This window comes from Pristiophorus japonicus, chromosome 17 (assembly GCF_044704955.1).
Source record: "Pristiophorus japonicus isolate sPriJap1 chromosome 17, sPriJap1.hap1, whole genome shotgun sequence".
NCBI lineage: Eukaryota > Metazoa > Chordata > Chondrichthyes > Pristiophoridae > Pristiophorus > Pristiophorus japonicus.
Genome location: NC_091993.1, coordinates 31,355,301 through 31,382,448, shown reverse-complemented (window position 1 = coordinate 31,382,448; position 27,148 = coordinate 31,355,301). Strand labels below are relative to the sequence as shown.

The following is a 27,148-nucleotide window of genomic DNA, read 5'->3' as shown; positions in this document are numbered from 1 at the left end:
GAAGAACATGCAGTAGTGCGGTTAAATTTGGATTGGTGAGTTAATTCTGTCGCTGGTGGCTTGAGCAGTTCAAGATGAAGAGGAGCATCACAGGAGTATGCCCTACAACGTTTTAAAGAATCCCTGAAGTCGTCAGATTTCTGAATTGTACTCCTTGTTGATTTGCTGCCATGCTATTTCTGTTGTGTGCCAATGAGACACATTTTAAATGAATTAATTTTTGAATAAATCCAATAAGGAGTTCAGGGGAATCTTTACTCAGAGTGGTGAGAATGTGGAACTCGCTGCCACAGGGAGTGGTTGAGACGAACAGCACAGATGCATTTAAGGGGAAGCCAGATAAACACGAGAGAGAGAAAGGAACAGAGGGAAATGCAGATAGGGTGGGATGAGGCTCGTGCGGAGCTTAAACCTCGGCATAGTCCAGTTGGGCCGATTGTCCTGTTTCTGTGCAGTAAATTCCATGTCATTTTCTACAATAACACCTTTTCTTTGGATAGCTGAAGCACTCTTGGAAGTTGGGATGGGAGTGTGTCGGTGTTTGTAAATATTGTCCACGTTAAGAGTTTGAAGGTCATTGTTTTAGGATAGTGGTGGTGCTATGCTCAGTATTATGGCAACACCGATGTAGGTGGTTTAAGGTGATTGAGCTGAAAGATAGGAGTTTGATACAAAATCACTTCAAATTCCCTCTCTGCAGAAGTGTAGCTATCCATTGCTTCGTCATGCCAAATTGTTGGTTTTATTCAGATATGAGATATCTTTGTAATAAATGGGCTCTGAAGTTACTGCCCTGGATAGACTTCGAGTTAGATGGTTGCAGATCAGTGCTGGCAAACATTTTAGAATTGTATCGTTGATAGCGTGGCTTTACTTAACTGTTAAAACTTTCTGAATTAACTGATCTGTCATTATTGGTTGAAGTTTAACTTCGTTGGCCAGCCGGATGTCGTGCACCGAAACCCATCTGTGTCCTTGAGTCTCCAAACTGAAGTGTTGAGAAAGCCACAGAGAGAGAGTTTCTGTTGGCCTGATCTGGAGTCGCTGCACAGAGACTCCCCATCTAACTAACCCCGGAGAATTTACACTCAGATTAGGAAGGACCAGGGGTTATTGGAGGCCTCAATGTTTGTGCAACTTCAAAATGTGTAACTACTAACATCGAGCATTGGTAACTGTTCTGTTCCTCTGGTGAGGAGTTTGGCCAGTAGTTTGCAGGGTATCTGGAGCAGAGTGTGAAGGGTTCTAGCCCTCTGTGACTTGTCACCTCTCCCCTCTAGGTGAGCAAATGTCCTGCACAAGATTGCATTTCCTCAGGTGGGACCCAGAGGGGATGACCTGTCAGGGCAGGACATCTGAATGATTTGTTGATGGGATAAATGATTGTTTCCTAACACACTAGTGCGGTGACTAGGGGTAATTGGGTACTTGGGCTAGTTTCGAGTAATGACCCTGATGTGGTATCAGGCCATCCTGGGAAGACCTGGGCAACAGTGAGCACAATATTATTGGATTCAATTTGATCAGCCAGCCCGAAGTTACTGAACACTTTTTGCTGGTTCCAGAATTCAAGCGAGTCAAACTGGTAAAGATGGACTTGGATTGGGCAACTCGACTAGGCAGGGATGTTGTCAGCATCGAAGAATGGAAATCCTTCAAAACCATCCAGTTGCCAGAGGCAGCTGCACGTGTCACTATCGACAACAGATGGGTGCGTGGTGAAAGCCATTGGTTACCGGAGCAAGTGTGTGGACAAATCGGACTGGAGCGGCAATAGTTCCGGAGAATGGGAAGTTGTCTAGCTCCGCGAAAGGCACCGGAAGATGCTGTTAGAGCAGCCAGAAAGTCATTGGAGCAGAAGATAGTGAATCACTGCAATAGCAAATCCCTGTTCAGCTACGTGAGGTGTCAGAAGGCCATTAAGGACTATATGGGTCAATTAAAGAATTCCTCAGGGCAGAATGAAGTGGACTCAGGATATGGCAAGTGCTTTTAAATGGCTATTTTGCATCAGCCTCGATGTTCAGTCACCCATAATGCAGTGTCGAGTTGACTAGAGTTGTCACTGCAGATGACTGTGTAGTCCTGGATAGAATAAGTGGTCCAAAACAGATGGGGCTGCTGTACAGAGGACATTCACCTACGGGTGCTCAAAGTTGGAGCTGTGCTCTGCTCTCTAAGGTCTGACATTGTTCTCAGGAGCTGGGTGGAGAGCCATGTGGTGCCAGTGTTCAAAAGGGGCATCAAGTCAGAATTGTGAAATTACAGGTCCATTAGTTTAACTTCGGTTATAGGCAAGTTGTTAGAAAAAATCATTAGTATGGAAACTGTATGACCACCTTGATAGAGAAAGGGTTACATAGAAACATAGAAAATAGATGCAGGAGTAGGTCATTCGGCCGTTCGAGCCTGCACCACCATTCAAAAAGTTCATGGCTGATCATTCACCTCACTACCCGTTTCCTGCTTTCTCTCCATACCCCTTGATCCCTTTGGCCTAAGGGCCATATCTAACTCTCTCTTGAATATATCTAACGAACTGGCATCAACAACTCTCTGCGGCAGAAAATTCCACAGGTTAATAACTCTGAGTGAAGAATTTTCTCATCTCAGTCCTAAATGGCTTACCCCTTATCCTTAGACTGTGTCACCTGGTTCCCCAACATCGGGAACATTCTTCCTGCATCTAACCTGTCCAGTCCCGTTAGAATTTTATGTTTCTGAGATCCCCTCTCATCCTTCTAAACTCCAGTGAATACAGGCTGTCGATGCAGTCTCTCCTCATGTCAGTCCTGCCATCCCGGGAATCAGTCTGGTGAACCTTCGCTGCACTCCCTCAATAGCAAGAATGTCCTTCCTCAGATTAGGAGACCAAAACTGAATACACTATTCCAGGTGAGGTCTCTCCAACGCCCTGTAGAACTGCAGTAAGACCTTCCTGCTCCTATACTCAAATCCCCTCGCTATGAAGGCCAGCATGCCATTTGCTGCCTTCACCGCCTGCTGTACCTGCATGCTAACTTTCAATGACTGATGTACCATGACATCCAGGCCTCGTTGCACCTCCCCCTTTCCTGATCTGACGCCATTCAGATAATATTTTGCCTTCATGTTTTTGCCACCAAAGTGGATAACCTCACATTTATCTACATTATACTGCATCTGCCATGCCTTTGCCCACTCGCCTAACCTGTCCCAGTCACCCTGCAGCCTCTTAGCATCCCCCTCACAGCTCACACCGCCACCCAGCTTAGTGTCATCTGCAAACTTGGAGATATTACACTCAATTCCTTGTAAATCTTTGATGTATATTGTAAATAGCTGAGGTCCCAGCATTGAGCCCTGCTGCACCCCCCACTAGTCACTGTCTGCTATTCTGCAAAGGACCCGTTTATCCCGACTCTCTGCTTCGAGTTCTCTATCCATGTCAATACATTACCCCCAATACCATGTGCTTTAATTTTGCACACCAATCTCTTGTGTGAGACCTTGTCAAAAGCCTTTTGAAAGTCCAAATACACCACATCCACTGATTCTCCCTTGTCCACTCTACTAGTTACATCCTCAAAAAATTCTAGATTTGTCAAGCATGATTTCCCTTCCATAAATCCATGCTGACTCGGACCGATCCTGTCACTGCTTTCTAAATGTGCTGCTATTTCATCTTTAATAATTGATTCCAATATTTTCCCCAATACTGATGCCTGACTAACCGGTCTATAATTCCCTGTTTTCTCTCATAAGAACATAAGAATTAGGAACAGGAGTAGGCCATCTAGCCCCTCGAGCCTGCTCCGCCATTCAACAAGATCATGGCTGATCTGGCCGTGGACTCAACTCCACTTACCCGCCCGCTCCCCATAACCCTTAATTCCCTTATTAGTTAAAAATCTGTCTATCTGTGACTTGAATACATTCAATGAGCTAGCCTCAACTGCTTCCTTGGGCAGAGAATTCCACAGATTCACAACCCTCTGGGAGAAGAAATTCCTTCTCAACTTGGTTTTAAATTGGCTCCCCCGTATTTTGAGGCTGTGCCCCCTAGTTCTAGTCTCCCCGACCAGTGGAAACAACCTCTCTGCCTCTATCTTGTCTATCCCTTTCATGATTTTAAATGTTTTTATAAGATCACCCCTCATCCTTCTGAACTCCAACGAGTAAAGACCCAGTCTACTCAATCTATCATCATAAGGTAACCCCCTCATCTCCGGAATCAACCTAGTGAATCGTCTCTACCCCCTCCAAAGCCAGTATATCCTTCCTTAAGTAAGGCGACCAAAACTGCACGCAGTACTCCAGGTGCGGCCTCACCAATACCCTATACAGTTGCAGAAGGACCTCCCTGCTTTTGTACTCCATCCCTCTCGCAATGAAGGCCAACATTCCATTCGCCTTCCTGATTACCTGCAAACTAACTTTTTGGGATTCATGCACAAAGACCCCCAGGTCCCTCTGCACTGCAGCATGTTGTAATTTCTCCCCATTCAAATAGTATTCCCTTTTTTTGTTTTTTTTTCCTAAGGTGGATGACCTCACACTTTCCGACATTGTATTCCATCTGCCAAACCTTAGCCCATTCGCTTAACCTATCTAAATCTCTTTGCAGCCTCTCTGTGTCCTCTGCACAACCCGCTTTCCCATTAATCTTTGTGTCATCTGCAAATTTTGTTACACTACACTCTGTCCCCTCTTCCAGGTCATCTATGTATATTGTAAACAGTTGTGGTCCCAGCACCGGTCCCTGTGGCACACCACTAACCACCGATTTCCAACCTGAAAAGGAGCCATTTATCCCGACGCTCTGCTTTCTGTTAGCCAGCCAATTCTCTATCCATGCTAATGCATTTCCACTGACCCCGCGTACCTTTATCTTCTGCAGTAACCTTTTGTGTGGCACCTTATCGAATGCCTTTTGAAAATCTAAATACACCACATCCATCGGTATACCTCTATCCACCATGCTCGTTATATCCTCAAAGAATTCCAGTAAATTAGTTAAACATGATTTCCCCTTCATGAATCCATGTTGCGTCTGCTTGATTGCACTATTCCTATCTAGATGTCCCGCTATTTCTTCCTCAATAGTTTCAAGCATTTTCCCCACTACAGATGTTAAACTAACCGGCCTATAGTTACCTGCCTTTTGTCTGCCCCCTTTTTTAAACAGAGGCGTTGCATTAGCTGCTTTCCAATCAGCTGGTACCTCCCCCAGAGTCTAGAGAATTTTGGTAGATTATAATGAATGCATCTGCTATAACTTCCGCCATCTCTTAATACCGTGGGATGCATTTCATCAGGACCAGGTGACTTGTCTACCTTGAGTCCCATTAGCCTGTCCAGCACTACCCCCCTAGTGATAGTGATTGTCTCCAGGTCCTCCCTTCCCACATTCCTGTGACCAGCAATTTCTGGCATGGTTTCTATGTCTTCCACTGTGAAGACTGAAGCAAAAGAATTGTTTAAGGTCTCAGCCATTTCCACATTTCCCATTATTAAATCCCCCTTCTCATCTTCTAAGGGATCAACATTTACTTTAGTCACTCTTTTCCGTTTTATATATCTGTAAAAGCTTTTACTATCCGTTTTTGTTTTGCGCAAGTTTACCTTCGTAATCTATTTTTCCTTTCTTTATTGCTTTCTTAGTCATTCTTTGCTGTTGTTTAAAATTTTCCCAATCTTCTATTTTCCCACTAACCTTGGCCACCTTATACGCATTGGTTTTTAATTTGATATTCTCCTTTATTTCCCTGGTTATCCACGGCTGGTTATCCCTTCTCTTACCGCTCTTCTTTTTCATTGGAATATATTTTTGTTGAGCACTATGAAAGAGCTCCTTAAAAGTCCTCCACTGTTCCTCAATTGTGCCACCGTTTAGTCTGTGTTTCCAGTCTACTTTAGCCAACTCTGCCCTCATCCCACTGTAGTCCCTTTGTTTAAGCATAATACGCTCGTTTGAGACACTACTTCCTCACCCTCAATCTGTATTACAAATTCAACCATACTGTAATCACACATTCCGAGAGGATCTTTTATTCGGAAATCATTTATTATTCCTGTCTCATTACACAGGACCAGATCTAAGATAGCTTGCTCTCTTGTAGGTTCTGTAACATACTGTTCTAAGAAACAATCCCGTATGCATTCTATGAATTCCTCCTCCAGGCTACTCTGTGCAATTTGATTTGACCAATCGATATGTAGGTTAAAATCCCCCATGATTACTGCCGTTCCTTTTTCACATGCCTCCATTATTTCCTTGATTATTGCCCGCCCCACCGTGAAGTTATTATTTTGGGGCCTATAAACTATGCCCAACAGTGACTTTTTCCCCTTACTAACTCTAATCTCCACCCACAATGATTCAACATTTTGTTCATTAGAGCCAATATAGTCTCTTACAACTGCCCTGATATCATCCTTTATTAACAGAGCTACCCCACCTCCTTTCCCTTCTTGTCTATCTTTCCGAATCGTCAGATACCCCTGTATGTTTAATTCCCAGTCTTGGCCACCGTGCAACCACGTTTCTGTAATGGCCACCAAATCATACCCATTTGTAATGATTTGTGCCGTCATTTACTTTATTTCGAATGCTGCGTGCGTTTAGGTAGAGTGTTTTAATAGTTTTTAATCCATGATTTTTAGTTTTGACCCCTCCTGCAGCCCCTTTACATTCAGTGGCCCTTTTTGTTTTTTGCCCTCTTTTTAAAAAAAAAAGTGGTGTTACATTAGCTACCCTCCAGTCCATAGGAACTGATCCAGAATTGATAGACTGTTGGAAAATGATCACCAATGCATCCACTACTTCTAGGGCCACTTCCTCAAGTACTCTGGGATGCAGACAATCAGGCCCTGGGGATTTATCGGCCTTCAATCCCATCAATTTCCCGAACACAATTTCCTGACTAATAAGGATTTCCTTCAGTTCCTCCTTCTCACTAGACCCTCGGTTCCCTAGAATTTCCGGAAGGTTATTTGTGTCTTCCTTCGTGAAGACAGAACCAAAGTATTTGTTCAACTGGTCTGCCATTTCTTTGTTCCCTGTTATAAATTCACCTGAATCTGACTGCAAGGGACCTGCGTTTGTCTTCACTAATCTTTTTCTCTTCACATATCTATAGAAGCTTTTGCAGTCAGTTTTTATGTTCCCGGCAAGCTTACACTCATACTCTATTTTCCCCCTCCTAATTAAATCCTTTGTCCTCCTCTGCTGAATTCTAAATTTCTCCCAGTCCTCAGGTTTGCTGCTTTTTCTGGCCAATTTATATGCCTCTTGGATTTAACACTATCCTTAATTTCCCTTGTTAGCCTCAGTTGAGTTACCTTCCTTGTTTTTATTTTTACTCCAGACAGGGATGTACAATTGTTGAAGTTCATCCATGTGATCTTTAAATGTTTGCCATTTCCTGTCCACCGTCAAACCTTTAAGTGTCACTCGCCAGTCTATTCTAGCCAATTCACGTCTCATACCATCGAAGTTACCTTTCCTTAAGTTCAGGACCCTAGTCTCTGAATTAACTGTCACTCTCCATCTTAATAAAGAATTCTACCATATTATGGTCACTTCCCCAAGGGGCCTTGCACAACAAGATTGCTAATTAGCCCTTTCTCATTACACATCACCCAGTCTAGGATGGCCAGCCCTCTAGTTGCTTCCTCAACATATTGGTCTAGAAAACCATCCCTAATACACTCCCGGGTTATTGGAGACTCCACGTAGCATCTGAAAAAGGCCTCAATACCAACCTGGTTGAATGTTTTGAGCAGGTTTCTGGGTTGGTAGATGAAGGTATCTCTTGACATCATATACCTGTATTTATAAAACACTGGTTACAATAGTTACACAATAGGCTATTTAATAAGATGGGCAGATCTTGGGTTGGTAAGGAACTGGTTGCATTTTCTTAAGCAGAAGGTTGTTAATGGTGGTTCTGGGGACTGGTTACTAGTGGAGTCCCACCGAGATCAGTACTGGGCCAGTTGCTCTTCAGTCTTTAATGACCTGGATAAAGGCGTTGGAGGACCCGTCCTCGAGTTTGTGGATGAAACAAAGACTTGTGTTTGTCATGGAGGGTTATTAAACTAAGACTATTGAGCGAAAGTCCCATGTATTACAGTAAATTAATCGCAGGTTTGTGGAGAGTACCATGAGGCAAAACCCAAATAAGATTAAGGTGTATTGCTAGGCCAGTCTAATACAAAACAATAAAAACTACCCCGTCCTTTATATGAAACTGGTTAGGCCTCGTATAGAATATTGTCCGTTTTGCTCCCCTCACAAGGTGGATGATCGAGGTGCTAGCAAAAGGCCACTAGGTTGAGAACTAGTTTAAGGGTCATTAATTACCACAGTAGGCTGAGAGCTGGGTCTTTTTACTTTAGAAACATGCAGACATCGTGGGGATTTCTTTAAAATAATGAAAGGATTAGATTTGGCCCATGTGGATAGGCTGCTTGGGTGTGAGGGGTTCGGGAGGGCGAGGGGACGTGTACATAAGTTGTGTAAGCACAGAACTTGGTTAGTTGCCAGGAGGGCCCTGGACCTTTAGAACCAGTTGCCGGCTCATGCAGTGAGTACAGATTTGCTGCGGGCTTTCCAAGGGAGCTGGGCAAGTTCCTACCGGAGGCTGACACCGCAGTGTATAAAAGATAGGTGGGGTATCGGGTGAGGTTCTTGCTGTATTTTTGTGTATCGGTTAATTTGGCTGCTGGTGGGGTGGGGGGGGGACAGACCCAATGGACCAGCTGATCTTTTTTCTGTTCGTTATTATCACATGTTCGTACAAATGCCTTTTTATTTTTGCTCGGCTTTTTGTGTCTCCTTTTTCTGTTTTTTAAATTTTAGTCTTGCACTATCTCGAACTTGTATTAACTTTTTAATATATTAATTGTTGAGTCTAGAGCCAGGATCCGTACCTCTAATTGGTCTTTCGTAGGCTGCAAACTGGCTCCAAATATTGATTTTTCTCTTTGCTCGTGGATCTCGGGCAATCTATAGTTTGATTTGGTTGATCCATGGCTGATGGGTGCTCTGAATATTCAGGGCACCTTGACTGCAGTCCCAGGCACTGTTCGCTAAATGCGCGATCTGGGTCGATGCCAGTGTGTGATTTAAAAGTGCGACTACCTTTGAGCCAGCCAGTGTATTTCTGAAATCCATTTAAAATGTTGTGTAGCACCGATGTGTTCAGTCTGCTTTCCTCGGGCATCGTGTCTCAAAACCCCAGTGTTGTTTGCACTTGTATTTCTCCTTCACTGGTTTGTCCTGAGTTTTGTGCGCCTGGAGTTTGGACAGCGCTCGATTAAGCATTATTGCCTCATTGTTGGCAAAATCTCAAATCGCAGCACTCAAGATCTGTTTATGTCGGCAACCTGATAGTGCCATTGAGTCAGTGTTTCCTTCCACGTAAGCCACTTTTAATCTATAGGATTAAAAAAAAATTATTCGTTTATGGGATGTGGGCATCGCTGGCATCACCGGAATTTATTGCCCATCCCGAATTACCCTCAAGGTGGTGGTGAGCCGCTGCAGTCCGTGTGGTCGGGATGCTCCCACAGTGCTGTCGTAGTGGTTTGGTAGAGCTGAGTGTCCCGCTGGGCCATTTCAGAGGGCAGTTAAGTCAAACATATTGCAGTGGGTCTGGAGTCACGTATAGGCCAGAGTGAGTAAGGATGGCAGATTTCCTTCCCTAAAGGACATTAGTGAACCAGATAGGTTTTTCCGGCAATCCAGTAGTTATATGGTCACAATTACTAGCTTTTTTTAATTCCAACTTTATTTTATTTAATTAACTGAATTTAAATTCCCCAGCTGCTGAGGTGGGATTTGAACTTGTGTCTCCGGTCAGTCCAGGCCTCTGGATTACTGGTCCAGTAACATAACCACTCTACCCCTGTTTCCTATGAATTTTTTTTTTCCACATCTTATCAGTTTGTCAGCTCATTATGTGTTGCAGTAGAATAATGAGTGTTTGTAATCATTTATATGTGCAATTTAATCGAATTTAAATTTGTCGATTATGCCTTGAGAACATAACATAAGAAATAGGAGCAGGAGTCGGCCATACGGCTCCTCGAGCCTGCTCCGCCATTCAATAAAATCATGACTGATCTGATCATGGACTCGGCTCCACTTCCCCGCCCGCTCCCCATAACCCTTATCCCCTTATCGTTCAAGGTTCTATGTAGTGAACTTATGTGGCCCACAAAGGCGAAAGTTTGGACGCTCCTGCTGTAACAAACTAGAAATGCAGCATTCAATCTGTAGAATATATTTAAAAATCTTACTTCACATAATTTCTGCCTGCAAAAGCTTACTTCCTGTTTCCATATTGTATTGACTGTTCCCCATTGTAAATGTGGCCGTCAGATTCTAATGTAAACGTCACGCTGCAATTACACCCATCTCCCAACCCCTCAGTCTGCGCTGGAGAGAAACTCCAAAGAACTCTGCTTTCAAATTGCCGTGTGTTTTGCTATTTAACTGTAAATAATATAACATTAACCATTTATTAAAATAAGGGCAGAATGTATGACTTTTTGAACTGGAAGGTGAATCGTGCCTGCGCATCCAGTGATCTGCCCACTTTGTAATTTGGCGATGTTGACACCAGCTGGCATTTCAACCCCGCATTGTCATTCGAAGGGTAAAAATTTGTGTCATCGAATTTCCTGTTTTTACAGAATTGTTAGGATGAAAGGGAGTTGAGGGTTATGGGGAGCGGGTGGGGAAGTGGAATTGAGGCCAAGATCAGATCTGCCATGATATTAAATGGCAGCGCAGGCTGGAGGGACCAAATGGCAGGCTCCTGCTCCTACTTATGTTCTTATGAAAGTTTATCAGCTTGTTTAGAGGAGGAGATTGTGCAAACGCAGATGGAAGTGTGAAACTGGCCTCCTTTCTCGTGGCTGTTCAGTGACCGCAGCAGGGATCCGGAAGCAGTCACGAGGAGATTTAACAAGGGGTAAAAATGACTTCATAAAATTAGGTGAGGGAAAGAAGCATCAGTCCTATCTCAGAATTACTCCCCAGATAGACTCTTGTCTTTCTTGTGCACCTTGTTTGGGAGACCAGCATTTTGAACATCCCAGTGAGCGACCTATAATATTTACAGCTCAGACAGACCATTCGGCCCCACGCTCCGTGCCGGGGTTTATGCTCCACACCAGCCTCCTCCCACCCCTCTTCATCTCACCCGAGCAACATACTCTTCTATTCCCCCCTCATATTTATCTATACGTGGCAGGGTCGCTCCTGAGCTCGAGTGCAGCCAGTGAGCTGGCTTTTAACTGGGGGAGGGGGGGTGGGGGCCATGCATGCGTGGAATTTGAATGGGCTGCGTAGCCAGTTAAAGGGAATTACAGGGAACATTGTTTATGGCCCCTGGTTCTATTTTCTCTCAAGTGGAAACATCTCTACGTCTATCCATCAAACCCTTTCCTAATCTTTAAAACCTCGATCAGGTCACCTCAGTCTTCATCAACCAGTTATTTTTGTTCCATATGCATTTAATGTTCACCTCTCTCCAATTCTCACCTCTCCTGATGGTGCACACTCTCCCCATGGTGCAGTTTCACTGACTGGGGGGGAAAGCCCTTTAGTACGGTACCACTGTAGGAATCCTTGCGTGAGCCTCGGCACAGAGTGTCAGGAGGGCACCACAGTGGCGTCTTTAGATCCTGTCGTCGCTGTTCACACATGCAACAGAGGTCACAGCAGCCATCAGCAGAAGTCCGGGGCAATTTGTCTCCTCCCTATCCTAGGAACGCGGAAGCTAATCGCCCTCGGTGGCTGCCCCGAGATCAGCACCGTGCCGACTGGGGGTTGAGCTGGGATCTTTCGATCTGAATTGCTTCATGGCGCACTATGTTATACTCCATAAACCAGTTTCACTCGGGTTTAAATGATACTGCTCCCTCTGGCAGTTTACCATGCACAGCACGTGTTTCCTGCTGACTTTGCGCTCTCTGTGGCACAGAAAGCAAAATTAAATTTGTGGCTTTGGGGGCTGTTTAATGGCAGCCTTCGTGTGCACTTTCGGTAGGAAAGCAATCTGGTTAAATGTAAGGAATGAAGATCAGTAATTGAAATGATTTTGTCTTTGCCTAGGACAACTGGGATGATGATGAGGAGGAAAAGAAACCTCCGGAGAAATCAGGTAAACCTGCGGAGATCGTTGTGCTCGGGTTGCAAGGGGTGTGATTGCTGCTTTACCGATTCTGATGGGGCGAGATAATGTCGACCATTTCCAGAACAATAGAACCAGAGGTCACAGCCTGTGGTTGAGGGGGGATATTCTAGACTAATCTGCCGAAACAATATTTCAGTGAGCGAGTGGTGAATCTATGGAACAGACTCTCTGGGGAGATGTTAGCAGTACAGCCTCAATTACGACTCGCAGCTGCCTGTCTTTTACCAGGAACTCGTCAGGGTCTGGAACAAAGTCTCCACCAAGCGCAGCTCTCCACTGTCTGCAGGGGGGGGGGGGGGGCGGGTGGGGAAACAGGGGACTTTGGACCGCTGGTTCCCAAAGCTCTCCCCCACTGGGGGTTTTCCTCACCTTGTGTCTGGGTCTGTTGTAGACTCACTGGACACTGATCACTGTGATTGGTCAACATCCCCATTATTGTTGGATCATGGGACTGCTGGGATGGTAGATGGATCCTGGTCTTTTCCTTGGCTCAGTGGGTAGCTGTCCCACCTGAGTCAGAAGGTTGTGGATTCAAGCCCCCCTTCAGAGCATTGAGCACAAAATCGAGGCTGACACTCCCAGTGCAGTGCTGAGGGAGCGCCGCGCTGTCGGAGGGGCGGTGCTGAGGGAGCGCCGCGCTGTCGGAGGGGCGGTGCTGAGGGAGCGCCGCGCTGTCGGAGGGGCGGTGCTGAGGGAGCGCCGCGCTGTCGGAGGGGCGGTGCTGAGGGAGCGCCGCGCTGTCGGAGGCTCCGTCTGCGCTCTCAGATGGACGTATAAGATCCTGCGGCACTATTAGAAGAGTAGAGGAATTATCTGGTGTCCTGGACAGGTGTTCGATAGATTCACCATTATATCTCTACTTTTATATTCTATTCCTCTGAAACCCAGAATTAAGTTTTTTTTTAATAGCCTTATCCTCTTCAGATGCTGGTTTATGAACTTGAACCCCTAAATCCCTCTGCTTTTCCACATCCCCCAGCTTTCCCCGATTGAGTGTAAAGGTGTGTGCTTATGAGGTTTATACTTTCTCATGGTTTAATAGTCTGGTGAGCCTCACTATTCAGGGTCACGCATGAAAAATAGTCACCTGTGTGCAGTGTTAGAGTGCTGTAGGATCAATGTATTTCCATGTCAGCTAGCCCCTTCAGGAGAGAATTGGATTGGGGAGCAGTGGGTTAGAATTATGTAGCACTCTGTTAGTAGAAGATAATTATTGCTCCTCCAAAGAACATTCTGTTCTCTGCTGTAATACAGGGGAGGCGGCAACCTGCTTTCAGGCTATTGTGTAGTAACCTTCCAGAATTTGCAATGGGTCCGTGGAAGTGGAGGAATTTGCGATGTGTGTGATCCTTGTCGTATCTCCTGTGTAGTGCTGATGCACTCATTGCTGTAACCTTTGGGAGATTGTTGGGCATAAATCTCTCATTTATAATAAAAGACAGGCAGGCATCCTGTTGGATGTTATGGGGGAGGGTGGAATGGCAACGTGCAAAGATAATTCTAATGTGTTTGCTTCTCACTGATAAAACGGTGCACAGTCTCGTCACGTCACCGACTGGGAGGGGTTTGACCTTTTCTCAACTTGTTATTGCAGAATCCAAGGTTTCAACAAAGAAGAAATTAAGTGACCGGATTAAAGAGAGGGAGGAGAAAGAAAAACGGGAGGAGAAAGAAAAGCAGCTGAAGAAGGTACAAGAGGCACTAAAGAACTTGAGTTACATAAGAACATAAGAATTAGGAACAGGAGTAGGCCATCTAGCCCCTCGAGCCAGCTCCGCCATTCAACAAGATTATGGCTGATCTGGCCGTGGACTCAGCTCCACTTACCTGCCCGCTCCCCATAACCCTTAATTCCCTTATTGGTTAAAAATCTATCTATCTGTGATTTGAATACATTCAATGCGCTAGCCTCATCTGCTTCCTTTTGCAGAGAATTCCACAGATTCACAACCCTCTGGGAGAAAAAAAATCCTTCTCCACTCGGTTTTAAATTGGCTCCCCTGTATTTTGAGGCTGTGCCCCCCTAGTTCTAGTCTCCCCGACCAGTGGAAACAATCTCTCTGCCTCTATCTTGTCTATCCCTTTCATTATTTTAAATGTTTCTATAAGATCACCCCATATCCTTCTGAACTCTATCATCATAAGGTAACCCCCTCATCTCCGGAATCAGCCTAGTGAATCGTCTCTGTACCCCCTCCAAAGCTCTGTCTTTCAGGCTGAAACACTCCACAGGTCCGAGGAGTCTGAACGTTTACAATGGTTCAGGTAGAAACATTGCAGCATCTCTCTTCTGTCTGTAGAGGGCAGTGTCTGGGACAATCAAGCCTATAAAGAGTATATGTCCTAAAATGCAATGCTGAAGAATGCATTCAGCACCAGCGCCTGAAGTTGAGGAGCGAACAGCAAGCTGTTTGCGGGTGCACCGTACCACTGGAAACTTTTAATTCCTTCACCTGCAAGTTCAGAAATGTACAGTCGATCTTTAGTGAACCTGTAGTTTAGTTCAGCAGAATTCTGATCCAGAAATAAAATATGCGGCATTTTGTGGAGAACAGATTGTTTCACGTTTGTGTTTGTCCTTCTGTTCTCTCTGTTTGTGTCTGCGTTTTATGTGGATTATAGAAACTAGCCGATTACTTGTGACATTATTCCCAGAAACTCGAGGGTGTTTGAACCAGGATGCACAGTCGTAGTTCAGTCCCCGTTTTAAGTCATGCATTGTCCTTAAATTTTATACTTGTTTTAAAAAAAATCTAATGTTGACATTTTGAAGAGCAAGTGTCTCTAAATTTGTCGCGCTAATCTCTCTAGCAGAAATGAAGCTGGGAATTTGTAATGGGCCAAGCTAGCAAGAGATGTATGCGGTTTTAACATGCTGTCTAGATAGATGGGCGTATCTTGAGTTTTTGTGTGTGCTGCATTTGTTCATTTTTTTTTAAGTTTCTTCGAAGAATTGCTTTGCTTTTTGATTGATCTGATCGCTGTTTGCACAGCCGAGAGGCAATGTTTCCTTTTATTTTTTTTTCTTCGAGCAGTCCCTTTAACTGGCTGCGCGGCCCATTAAAATTTCCGCTCGTGCGCAGTTTCTTCCATTGGGACCTCCAGACCGCTGCATAACCGCGCAACTTAACAGCCGAGAGGGCGATTGGGTAGTTCTCCCATTGCATGGTAACACATGGTGGTTTAGGCATGGTTCATTATGATGAATTTCCCATCATGGGAGGGCCAGGCTGCCCTGCATCACAGCATTTGGCTGCCACAGGCATTGATTGATTGGAACTACTTGATTATCCGCAGCATAACTAAGACCGCCTACTTCCACCTCCGTAACATCGCCCGTCTCCGCCCCTGTCTCATCTCAACCGCTGCTAAAACCCTCACCCGCGCCTTTGTTACTTCTAGACTTTACTATTCCAACGCACTCCTGGCTGGCCTCCCACATTCTACCCTATGTAAACTAGAGGTGAACCAAAACTCGGCTGCCCCGTGTCCTAACTCGCACCGAGTCCCGCTCACCCATCACCCCCTGAGCTTGCTGACCTACATTGGCTCACGGTTAAACCACACCTTGATTTCAAAATTCTCATCCTTGTTTACAAATCCCTCCATGGCCCTCGCCCCTCCCTATCTCTAATCTCCTCCAGCCTCACAACCCCCCCCTCCCCCCGAGATGTCTGCGCTCCTCTAATTCTGGCCTCTTGTGCATCCCTGATTATAATCGCTCAACCATTGGTGGCCGTGCCTTCTGTTGCCTAGGCCCCAAGCTCTGGAACTCCCTCCCTAAACCTCTCTGCCTCTCTACCTCTCTCTCCTCTTTCAAGACGCTCCTTAAAACCTACTTCTTTGACCAAGCTTTGGTCACCTGCGCTAATTTCTATTTGTGCGGCTTGGTGTCAAATTTTTTATCTTATAATACTCCTGTGAAATGACTTGGGACGTTTCCCTATGTTAAAGACTCTATATAAATACATGTTGATTATGATGTGGAGCTGAGTAACCTACAGAGAAAGGTTCTCCGCGCAGCAGATGAGCTGGGCGTGCCAAAAGCATTGTCTGCACAACAAATTGGTTAAATTCAAACGTTGAATGCATAACATTTGCATAAAATAAAAATACTATATTCCCCATCCTTGAGTGTATCTCTAGGCGATTACAATCTTCTCTTCCCTGTTTTCCTCAGGCCTGTAGAAGCAGGGATGCCAGTGAAATAGTTCAGGGGCCGGCTCGGTTTGACCTGCGGGTTCTGGAAGTTTTGTGTGCTCCTAGGGGAGGGTGCATCCCAGGTCCCTCCCCAGCAGTAGGGAGGGGAAATCAGCAGGTGATTTACCCCAGGGACACAGCCGCACAACTCTTGGGGCATTGGACACAGGCTGCCTTCCTGCTGTATTCAACTACCGGGTTATGGTATTGTTGCGGTTATATTACTGGACTGGTAAACCCGAGTTCAAATCCCACCGTGGCAATTTGAGAATTTAAAATAGTTTTAAGTAAAAATATCTGTAAATATAAAGGTGCTATCAATAGAAGTGACCACAAAGCTGTCGGATTGTCGTAAAAACCAAACTGGTTCACTAATTTTCCTTTTAGGGAAGGAAATCTGCCGCCCTTACCCGATCTGGCCTATATGTGACTCCAGACTCTAAGCGATGTGGTTGGCTCTTAACTGCCCTTTGAAGTGGCCTAGCGAGACATTGTTTTGGCTTTGAAGCAGTGGTTCAAGAAGGCCCACCATCTCGGAACAACCAGGGATGGGCAATAAATGTCGGCCTTGCCAGCGATGGCCACATCCCGAGAATGAATTAAACCCAAAACATTTGTGTGGGAAGGGTACGCAGACACTGAAGAATTGGAAAAGTAAAGATGCCCGGGTTGCTGTGTTGATGGTGTTACTGGGGAAGTACTGCTGTCACTTTGTAATCTGCCTGTCTAACATGTATATTGCTTTCAGGCAGAGGAACCTGTGGAGCTTTCGACAGAGGAACAGCTCGCGGAAAAACTCCGACTAGCGAAGCTGCAGGAGCAGGCAGACCTGGAAGTTGCGAAGGACACATTTGGTAAGTTGGGAATCAATATTTTGTTTAAGTTGCTCGAGTCGTGTTTGGATAAGGTAGACAGAGAAAGGCTGTTCCCATTAGCTGATAGTACAAGGACTACAGGGCACAGATTTAAGGTTTTGGGCAAGAAATATAGGGGGGGGGGGGGGGCTGTGAGGAAGAACTTACTTTACGCAGAAAGTGGTAATGAGCTGGAACACGCTGGCGGAAGCTGAGACGATCAATGATTTCAAAAGGAAATTGGAGAGGCACTTGGGTGGGGGGTAATAAACTTGCAGGGCTGCGGGAATAGAGCGCGGGAGTGGGACTGACTGGATTGCTCTATAGAGAGCCGGCATGGATTCGATGGGCCGAATGGCCTCCTGTGCTGTACTGACTAAGTTGCAGAAACATCAAGTGCGAGTGATACTTGTGAAATGCCGTGTTGGCAGAAGCTATAATGCCAAGTTTAAAAGGATTTTAAATAAGACATCGATATGATGTTATTTGGATAGCTTCTTGGTGACCGAGTAGTTCGTGCACTATCTGGCATTCTAATGTTATCTGACTTTATCAGGCAATGTTTTAAACTGACCTTCAGTCAAAAAGCTGCTGCAGGAACCTGGGCAGAAATCACCTTGACTTTCCTGCCACGTGGCAGAGTATGAACAGACTGCGATAGCGCTCAGCTGGTGGCCCTGTGATTGACGTCACTGAGCTACACTGACCCAGAGTCCCAACTTCAGTCCCAGGGCTGTGTTGAATTGGTTGATCATAACCAGGCAGTGGAGGGGCATTAAAATAGTCCATGCCGGAGTTAGAGAGGGGAAAAGTGACCACTGCTAGAGCTGTGTTCATGTGGATGTCCATTGAATTCATGATATGACTGGGCTCTGATGACTCTTGTAAAGAAGGACTTGCATTTATATAGCGCCTTTCATGACCACCCGGATGTCTCAAAGCGCTTTACAGCCAACGAAGTACTTTTGGAGTGTAGTCACTGTTGTAATGTAGGAAACGTGGCAGCCAATTTATGCACAGTAAGCTCCCACAAACACCAATGTGATGACCAGATAATTTTTTTTTTTAATGTTGATTGAGGGATAAATATCGGCCTGGACACCGGGGATAACTCTCCCCTGATCTTTGAAATAGTGCCGTGGGATCTTTAACGTCCACCTGAGAGCAGACGGGCCTCGGTTTAATGTCTCATCCAAAAGACGGTATCTCCGACAGTGCAGCACTCCCTCAGCATTGCACTGGGAGTGTCGGCCTAGATTTCTGGAGTGGGACTTGAACCCACAACCTCCTGGCTCAGGTGAGGGTGCTGCCCCCTGAGCCACAGCTGACACTGTAGTTGAATAACCTGCCCTCACTTGGTGTCAGGGTTCATATATTGAACACTGCCTCTTGGCGCCAAACCCCAGCAAGCAGCTGGAGGGGATAGGGAGAGGTCAGTGGGTAAAGGAGCAACCAAGGTTAATCGCAAGTTATTCAGCGTTGCTTTACAATTTCTGAAAACTAGTTTGAAGCTGACTTGTGCATCACACTTTCTGGGGGTTGGTGGGAAAGGTTCAGTAATAAACCCTCCATCTCTTGATTGGGGTTGGGAAGAGTACCTGATTGCGCTACATATCCTGGCTGGCAACAGACTGTCTCGGCTGATCCCAGAGCAGACAACGGTCACTGTGGGGAAAACACCATACACTGAATGGCTGAACTCCCTCAGCTCTCCCCAGCGTAAGGCTGTAATGCTGATTATTTTAGAGGATGGTACTTAAAATAATTGAACTGTAATGAGAGAAATTTGCGGGGCTATGGGGTCTGGGTCTAATTGGATAGATCTTTCAAAGAGCCGGCACAGGCACGATGGAACAAATGGCCGCCTCCTGTGCTGCATAATCTATTTGGAGTAATAATTACAATAAAAAGTGTTGCAGTTCTGCTTCCTTGCTGTAGATGGGGCTAAAACACCATGGACACTGCAGTATTGATACTTGAAGTCAGAATGCTGTTTGAACATGAGAATTAGGAGCAGGAGTCAGCCATACGGCCCCTCGATCCTGCTCCGCCATTCAATAAGATCATGGCTGATCTTCGCCCTCAACTCCTTTCCCACCTGATCGCTGTACCCCTTGATGCCCCAAATTGTATTGTCCCACTGCATCTGCATCTCATCATCATAGGCAGTCCCTCGAAATCGAGGAAGACTGGCTTCCACTCTAAAAGTGAGTTCTCAGGTGACTGTACAGTCCAATACGGGAATTACAGTCTCTGTCGCAGGTGGGGCAGACAGTGATTGAGGGAAGGGGTAGGTGGGTGGGGAGTCTGGTTTGCTGCACGCTCCTTCCACTGCCTGCGCTTGATTTCTGCATGCTCTCGGCGACAAGACTCGAGGTGCTCAGCGCCCTCCCAGATGCTCTTCACTTAAGGTGGCCTTTGGTGGTGGGATGTTGCACTTTATCAGGGAGGCTTTGAGGGTGTCCCTGTAACGTTTCCTCTGCCCACCTGGGGCATGCTTGCCGTGTAGGAGTTCCGAGTAGAGCACTTGCTTTGGGAGTCTCGTGTCGGGCTTGCGGACGATGTGGTCCTCCCAACGGAGCTGGTTGAGCGTGGTCAATGCTTCGATGCTGGGGATGTTGGCCTGATCGAGGACCCTGATGGTGCGCCTGTTCTTCCGGGGGATTTGCAGGTTCTTGCGGAGGCAGCGCTGATGGTACTTCTCCAGCGCTTTGAGGTGTCTACAGTCTCTGAGCCGTATAGGGAGGGCAGGTGTCACTACTGCCCTGTAGACCATAAGCTTGGTGCCAGATTTGAGGTCCTGGTCTTCAAACACTCCCTTCCTCAGGCGACCGAAGGCTGCGCTGGCACACTGGAAGCGTGATCTACATCTAGTACATGTAACTGCACCGTAGAATTTTAAGAAAAGTTCAGAATGCAGAAAACTTTATTTCTTTCCCCCCCCCCCCCCCCATTGCTTTTGGTCTATGTATATAAATGATCCTGTTTAATGAACTGTACAGCATCTGGCAACTCACTTAGATTGTCCTGGTGCAGAGCTGTGCAGCTACCATACATTTGAAGATTTAAATGCTCCTCTTTATTAAAGAAAGCCCTAGGGCTACAGTGCTGCTTCATGTTACTGAGCGTGCAGCATCCGCTTAAACGCTAACTGCATTCCCTGTGCCCAGAGTGGTCAGCTGAGTTTCAGAATCAGTGTTGTCGGACTTTAGAATGGATGAAATCTCCCAGTGAGTTAATACTGGGGCGCTGGAGAGGTTTTGGAACTGTCCCGGCCTGTGTTGAGCAGGGCTTGGGCGTGATATTTCCATCCTTTTTGCCAGGACTCGCAGTGAAAATTCTGCACACGTTCCAGTGCACAGTGTGACTGCCAAACAGAGTCATTGTTGGCTTTGACCTTCTCAGCGTAACACGTACAGCTCTCCGTTCCTGATGGGTGTGGTCCGTTCCTCAGGAGCCTGACAGAACCTTTGTCAGACAATTAAAAGAGCCAAAGATAAAAATTCTGATGTCCAAAATAGAATCCGAGTCTTGCAGCACAGGAGGAGACTATTCAGCCCATTGTGAATCTTTGAAAGTGCTGCCCGATTTAGTCTCACCTCGATTCTTTTCCCCACAGCCGTGTAAATTAGTTCTCTTCGAGTACATACAAACATAGAAAATAGGTGCAGGAGTAGGCCATTCGGCCCTTCGAGCCTGCACTGCCATTCAGTGAGTTCATGGCTGAACATGCAACTTCAGTACCCCATTCCTGCTTTCTCGCCATATCCCTTAATCCCCCTAGTAGTAAGGACTACATCTAACTCACTTTCGAATATATTTAGTGAATTGGCCTCAATAATTTTCTGTGGTAGAGAATTCCACAGGTTCACCACTCTCTGGGTGAAGAAGTTTCTCCTCATCTTGGTCCTAAATGGCTTACCCCTTATCCTTAGACTGTGACCCCTGGTTCTGGACTTCCCTAACATTGGGAACATTCTTCCTGCATCTAACCTGTCTAAACCGTCAGAATTTTAAACGTTTCGATGAGATCCCCTCATTCTTCTGAACTCTAATGAATACAAGCCCAGTTGATCCAGTCTTCCTTGATATGTCAGTCCCGCCATCCCGGGAATTGGTCTGGTGAATCTTCGCTGCACTCCCTCAATAGCAAGAATGTCCTTCCTCAAGTTAGGAGACCAAAACTGTACACAATACTCCAGGTGTGGCCTCACCAAGGCCCTGTACAACTGTAGTAACACCTCCCTGCCCCTGTACTCTAATCTCCTCGCTATGAAGGCCAACATGCCATTTGCTTTCTTAACCGCCTGCTGTACCTGCATGCCAGCCTTCAATGACTGATGTACCATGACACCCAGGTCTCGTTGCACCTCCCCTTTTCCTAATCTGTCATCATTCAGATAATAGTCTGTCTCTCTGGTTTTTACCACCAAAGTGGATAACCTCTCATTTATCCACATTATACTTCATCTGCCATGCATTTGCCCACTCACCTAACCAAGTCACTCTGCAGCCTCATAGCATCCTCCTCGCAGCTCACTGCCACCCAACTTAGTGTCTTCCGCAAATTTGGAGATACTATATGTAATCCCCTCGTCTAAATCATTAATGTACAATGTAAACAGCTGGGGCCCCAGCACAGAACCTTGCAGTACCCCACTAGTCATTGCCTGCCATTCTGAAAAGTCCCCATTTACTCCTACTCTTTGCTTCCTGTCTGTCAACCAGTTCTCAATCCACGTCAGCACACTACCCTCAATCCCATGTGCTTTAACTTTGCACATTAATCTCTTGTGTGGGACCTTGTCGAAAGCCTTCTGAAAGTCCAAATACATTACATCAACTGGTTCTCCCTTGTCCACTCTACTGGAAACATCCTCAAAAAATTCCAGAAGATTTGTTGAGCATGATTTCCTCTTCACAAATCCATTCTGACTTGGACCTATCATGTCACCTCTTTCCAAATTCGCTGCTATGACATCCTTAATAATTGATTCCATCATTTTACCCACTACTGATGTCTGGCTGACCGGTCTATAATTCCCTGTTTTCTCTCTCCTTTTTTAAAAAGTGAAGTTACATTGGCTACCCTCTACTCCATAGCAACTGATCCAGAGTCTATGGAATGTTGGAAAATGACTGTCAATGCATCCGCTATTTCCAAGGCCACCAACTTAAGTACTCTCTGATGCAGTCCATCAGGCCCTGGAGGTTTATCGGCCTTCAATCCCATCAATTTCCTCAACACAATTTCCCGACTAATAAGGATTTCCCTCAGTTCCTCCTTCTTACTAGACCCTCTGACCCCTTTTATATCCAGAAGGTTGTTTGTGTCCTCCTTAGTGAATACCGAACCAAAGTACGTGTTCAGTTGGTCTGCCATTTCTTTGTTCCCAGTTATGACTTCCCCTGATTCTGACTGCAGGGGACCTATGTTTGTCTTTACTAACCTTTTTCTCTTTACATATCTATAGAAGCTTTTGCAGTCCATTTTAATGTTCCCTGCAAACTTCCTCTCGTACTCTATTTTCCCTGCCCTAATCAAACCCTTTGTCCTCCTCTGCTGAGTTCTAAATTTCTCCCAGTCCCTGGGTTCGTTGCTATTTCTGGCCAATTTGTATGCCACTTCCTTGGCTTTAATACTATCCCTGATTTCCCTTGATAGCCACGGTTGAGCCACCTTCCCTTTTTTATTTTTACGCCACAATTATTGTAGTTCATCCATGCGGTCTCTAAATGTCTGCCATTGCCCATTCACTGTCAACCCCTTAAATATCATTCGCCAATCTATCCTAGCCAATTCACGCCTCATACCTTCAAAGTTCTGGACCATGGTCTCTGAATTAACTGTTTCATTCTCCATCCTAATGTAGAATTCCACCATATTATGGTCACTCTTCCCTAAGGGGCCTCACACAACGAGATTGCTAATTAATCCTCTCATTACACAACACCCAGTCTAAGATGGCCTACCCCCTAGTTGGTTCTTTGACATATTGGTCTAGAAAACCTTATGCACTCCAGGAAATCCTCCTCCACCATATTGCTTCCAGTTTGGTTTAGCCCAATCTATATGTATATTAAAGTCACCCATGATAACTGCAGCTTTATTGCATGCACCCCTAATTTCCTGTTTGATGCCCTCCCCAACATCACTACTATTGTTTGGAGGTCTGTACACAACTCCCACTAATGTTTTTTTCCTTTTGGTGTTCTGCAGCTCTACCCATATAGGGCCCAAGTTTCGGCCTCAGTTGCTCCTGATTTTTTGGAGCAACTGGTGTAGAACAGAGTATCTTAGAAATTCAAATTCTCGGCATTTAGTTTGCTCCAGTTCTAGTCAGTTAGAACAGTTTCACTTTGGAACAGAATTTATTTTTCAAAAGGGGGTGTGTCCGACCACTTACGCCTGTTTTCAAAGTTTCGCCAGTGAAAACTTACTCCAAACTAACTTAGAATGGAGTAAGTGAAGATTTTTGTACGCTCGAAAAAACCTTGTCTACACTTTAGAAAATCAGGCGTAGGGGGCTGGGGGGGGTGTTTAAAGGGAAGTTTACAAACATTAAACACTTCAGTTTTACAAATAAAGAGCCATCATCAATAATAAATGATAAAACATCAATAAATCAACCAATAAATCAATCAAAAAAAATTAATAAGAAATAATTTTTTTTTTAAATCAATAAATAAAACATTTTCTACTTACCGACTGCAGCACTGGGAGCCCTCCAACAGCGTGCTGGGATGCCCCCCCCCCGCCCAGTGTGTCTCTGTCTCGTGTGTGTGTGTGTGTGTGTGTAGAGGGAGGTCGTGGGGGGGGGGGGTCGGAAGCGGGAGCTGGGCGTGGGAGGCAGCCTTATGCACGCTGCTCCAGTGAGGCTATTCAGCCAGGGGCTGCGTGCTTCGGGCCCCTCACACACAGTTTTGGGCGCATGCGCGCCCATTGTAGCGCACATGTGCAGAGGTCCCGGCACTGTTTTCAGCGTAGGGACCTAGCTCCGCCCCCTACAGCTCGTGCTGCGCTGCGCCGAGGGCCAGAGGACCTGCAGGGAGCCGGAGAATCTGGAAGTTTTTTTAAGCGCACTTTGTGGCGCGAAAAACGGGCGTCCAAGTCGGGACTGCGCCGTTATAGATTCCACATCATCCAAGCTATAATGTCCTTCCTAACTATTGCATTAATCTCCTCTTTAACCAGCAATGCTACCCCATCTCCTTTTCCTTTTTTATTCTATCCTTCCTGAACGTTGAATACCCTTGGATGTTGAGTTCCCAGCCCTGATCATCCTGGCGCCACGTCTCTGTAATCCCAATCACATCATATCTGTTAACATCTATTTGCACAGTGAATTCATCCACCTTATTATGGATACTCTTTGCATTAAGACACACAGTCTTCAGGCTTGTTTTTTTAACACCCTTTGTCCTTTTAGAATTGTGATTTAGTGTGGCCCTTTTTGTTTCTTGCCTTTGTTTACTCGGCCTTCCACTATTGCTTTTTACCTTTCTACCATCTGTTTCTGACTCCATATTACTTCGCCCTGTCTCGCTGCATAGGTTCCCATCCCCCTGCCATATTAGTTTAAACACTCCCGAACTGCATTAGCAAATGTAACCCCCAGGACATCAGTTCCAGTCCTGCCCAAGTGCAAAACGTCCCTTTTGTACAGGTCCCACTCCCCCAGAACTGGTTCCAATGTCCCAGGAATTTGATTCCCTCCCTCTTGCACCACTGCTCAAGCCATGTATTTATTCTAACTATCCTGCTCCCTCTACTCTGATTAGCACGTGGCACTGGTAGCAATCCAGAGATTTCTACCTTTTTGAGGTCCTACTTTTTAATTTAACTCCTAGCTCCCTAAATTCAGCTTGTAGGACCTCTTCCCACTTCTTACCTATATCGTTGGTACCTACATGTACCACAACAACTGGCTGTTCACCCTCCCTCTCCAGATTGCTCTGCAGCCACTCCGAGACATCCTTGACTCTTGCACCAGGGAGGCAACATACCATCCTGGCGTCTCGGTTGCGGCCGCAGAAACTCCTATCTATTCCCCTTACAATTGAGTCCCCTATCACCATAGCTCTCCCACTCTCTTTCCTGCCCTTCTGAGCAGCAGAGCCACCCATGGTGCCATGAACCTGGCTGCTGGTGCCTTCCCCTGGTAAGTTATCTCCCCCAACAGTATCCAAAACGGTATATCTGTTTTGGATGAAGGTGACCGCAGGGGACTCCTACACTACCTTCCTGCTCTTGCCTTGTCTCTTGGTCACCCATTCACTATCTGTCCTAACCCTTACCTGCGGTGTGACCAACTCACTAAATGTGCTATCCACAACATTCTCAGCATCGCGCATGCTCCAGAGTGAGTCCCTCCTGACTTCCCACATAGCACAGGAGGAGCATGACATGGGTCCGAGCTCTCCTGCCATGACTTAACCCTTAAATTAATTTACTTACTAAAATTTACTTCAACGCCAAACAGCTACTTAGTAGTTCGCTGCCAATTAAACCAATCTAAAAGTCAGTCGAAAAGAGAGTTATATTTACCAGTTGAACAGCCAACCACTTACCAGCTTGGCTGTGACGTCACCTCTCGATTTCGCACCCCTCTATCTTTGTCTGCAGCTGGTTGGGCTGGTCTCTGGGCCTCCGTCTTCTACTCTCGCACTCCTTATCAGCTGCTCTAGTGTCAGCACTAGTAGGAAAAACAAGACAAAACAGCACCTGCCACCCCCACTTGCCCAAACTCACTAATGCCACTCATTGCTGCTGCACTCCGTGCTCTGCACGAGCTGCCTCTTTTTAAACTGTATCTAGGTCAGATGACTCACTACTGGTCAGTTGTTTACAGAACTGGTTTTAACTAGCTGCTAATTGCTTCCTACTGGAGAGTTACCTTGTTTTTCTTTGCCTAAACCTGAAAGATTCCCAACTATTTAACTTTCCCCTTTAAATTAAACTGCTACTTAGAAGTTACTGGCAATTGCCACTAACAATTTACTCCAGCCTCCAAATGGTTTAAAGAGAATAACCCTTAAATCTCAGTTACTTACCAAACTCACGAATGCCACTCTTTGCTGCTGCACTCCGTGCTCTACATGTCCAACTGCCTTTTCAAAGTTCCTTTCAACTATATAGTTTTTTTTAATTAAAAAAAAAAAATTGTCTGGCTTTTTGCCTTTTGACCAGTTGAGTTAGTCCAGTAGACAGCATAGCCACATCGACCAGTCGGGTTCAGACCTTTGCTGCTTTGCGCTGACGTGAGGTGAGGTGGGGTGGGGGGGAGAAGCGAGCGTACAGCATTTTGTCTCTGGGTGGGGGATTAGGGACTACTGTTGCCAACTAACAGTGGTGCTAAGGTGCATGGTCGTGACTCGCACCTGGACAATGGTGGTTTGGGTGAGGTGTTGGAGGGTCGCAGGGGCCTGTAGGACTGTGCTCCTGATCTGGAGCCTTCCGGGCGGCTGAAAATCAGCAGGGGCTCAAACTGAGATGAGGAATTTCTTCACTCCGAGGGTGGTAACTCTTTGGAATTCTTTGTCCCAGAGGGCTGTGGATGCTGATTCTCAGTATATTCAAGGCTGAGATCGCTGGATTTTTGGAATCGAGGGATATGGGGATCGGGCAGGAAGGTGTTGAGGTCAAAGATCAGCCATGATATTCAGTGGTGGAGCAAACGCGATGCGCTGTGTGTGGCCTACTCCTCCTAATTCTTACGTTCTTGTGTTAACTTTGTGCTCCTAAATAATACCATGCAACAATAGAAAAGCTCAGTCTGGTTTACTCCTTTGAAAACAATTGAGAGCTTATCTAATGTTTGTGCTTCAAGATCAGAAGCCCCAGTCTCCTGACAAATAGAAAAACTAAGCTTTGTGGTTTACAGATCTGGAGTTGAGGGCAGG

General features: G+C 45.8%; 1 protein-coding gene across 1 annotated transcript in view; it reads left to right on the top strand.

Annotated features, from left to right (window-relative positions):
* The window catches only part of LOC139227646 (eukaryotic translation initiation factor 3 subunit J-like), a 48,659-nt gene that overhangs the window by 4,667 nt on the left and 16,844 nt on the right, over positions 1-27,148 (top strand). Inside the window, exons 3-5 of the mRNA XM_070858563.1 lie at positions 12,110-12,158; positions 13,786-13,880; positions 17,140-17,245. Of these exons, the coding sequence (XP_070714664.1) occupies positions 12,110-12,158; positions 13,786-13,880; positions 17,140-17,245 (250 nt within the window). The remainder of the gene's footprint in view (positions 1-12,109; positions 12,159-13,785; positions 13,881-17,139; positions 17,246-27,148) is intronic.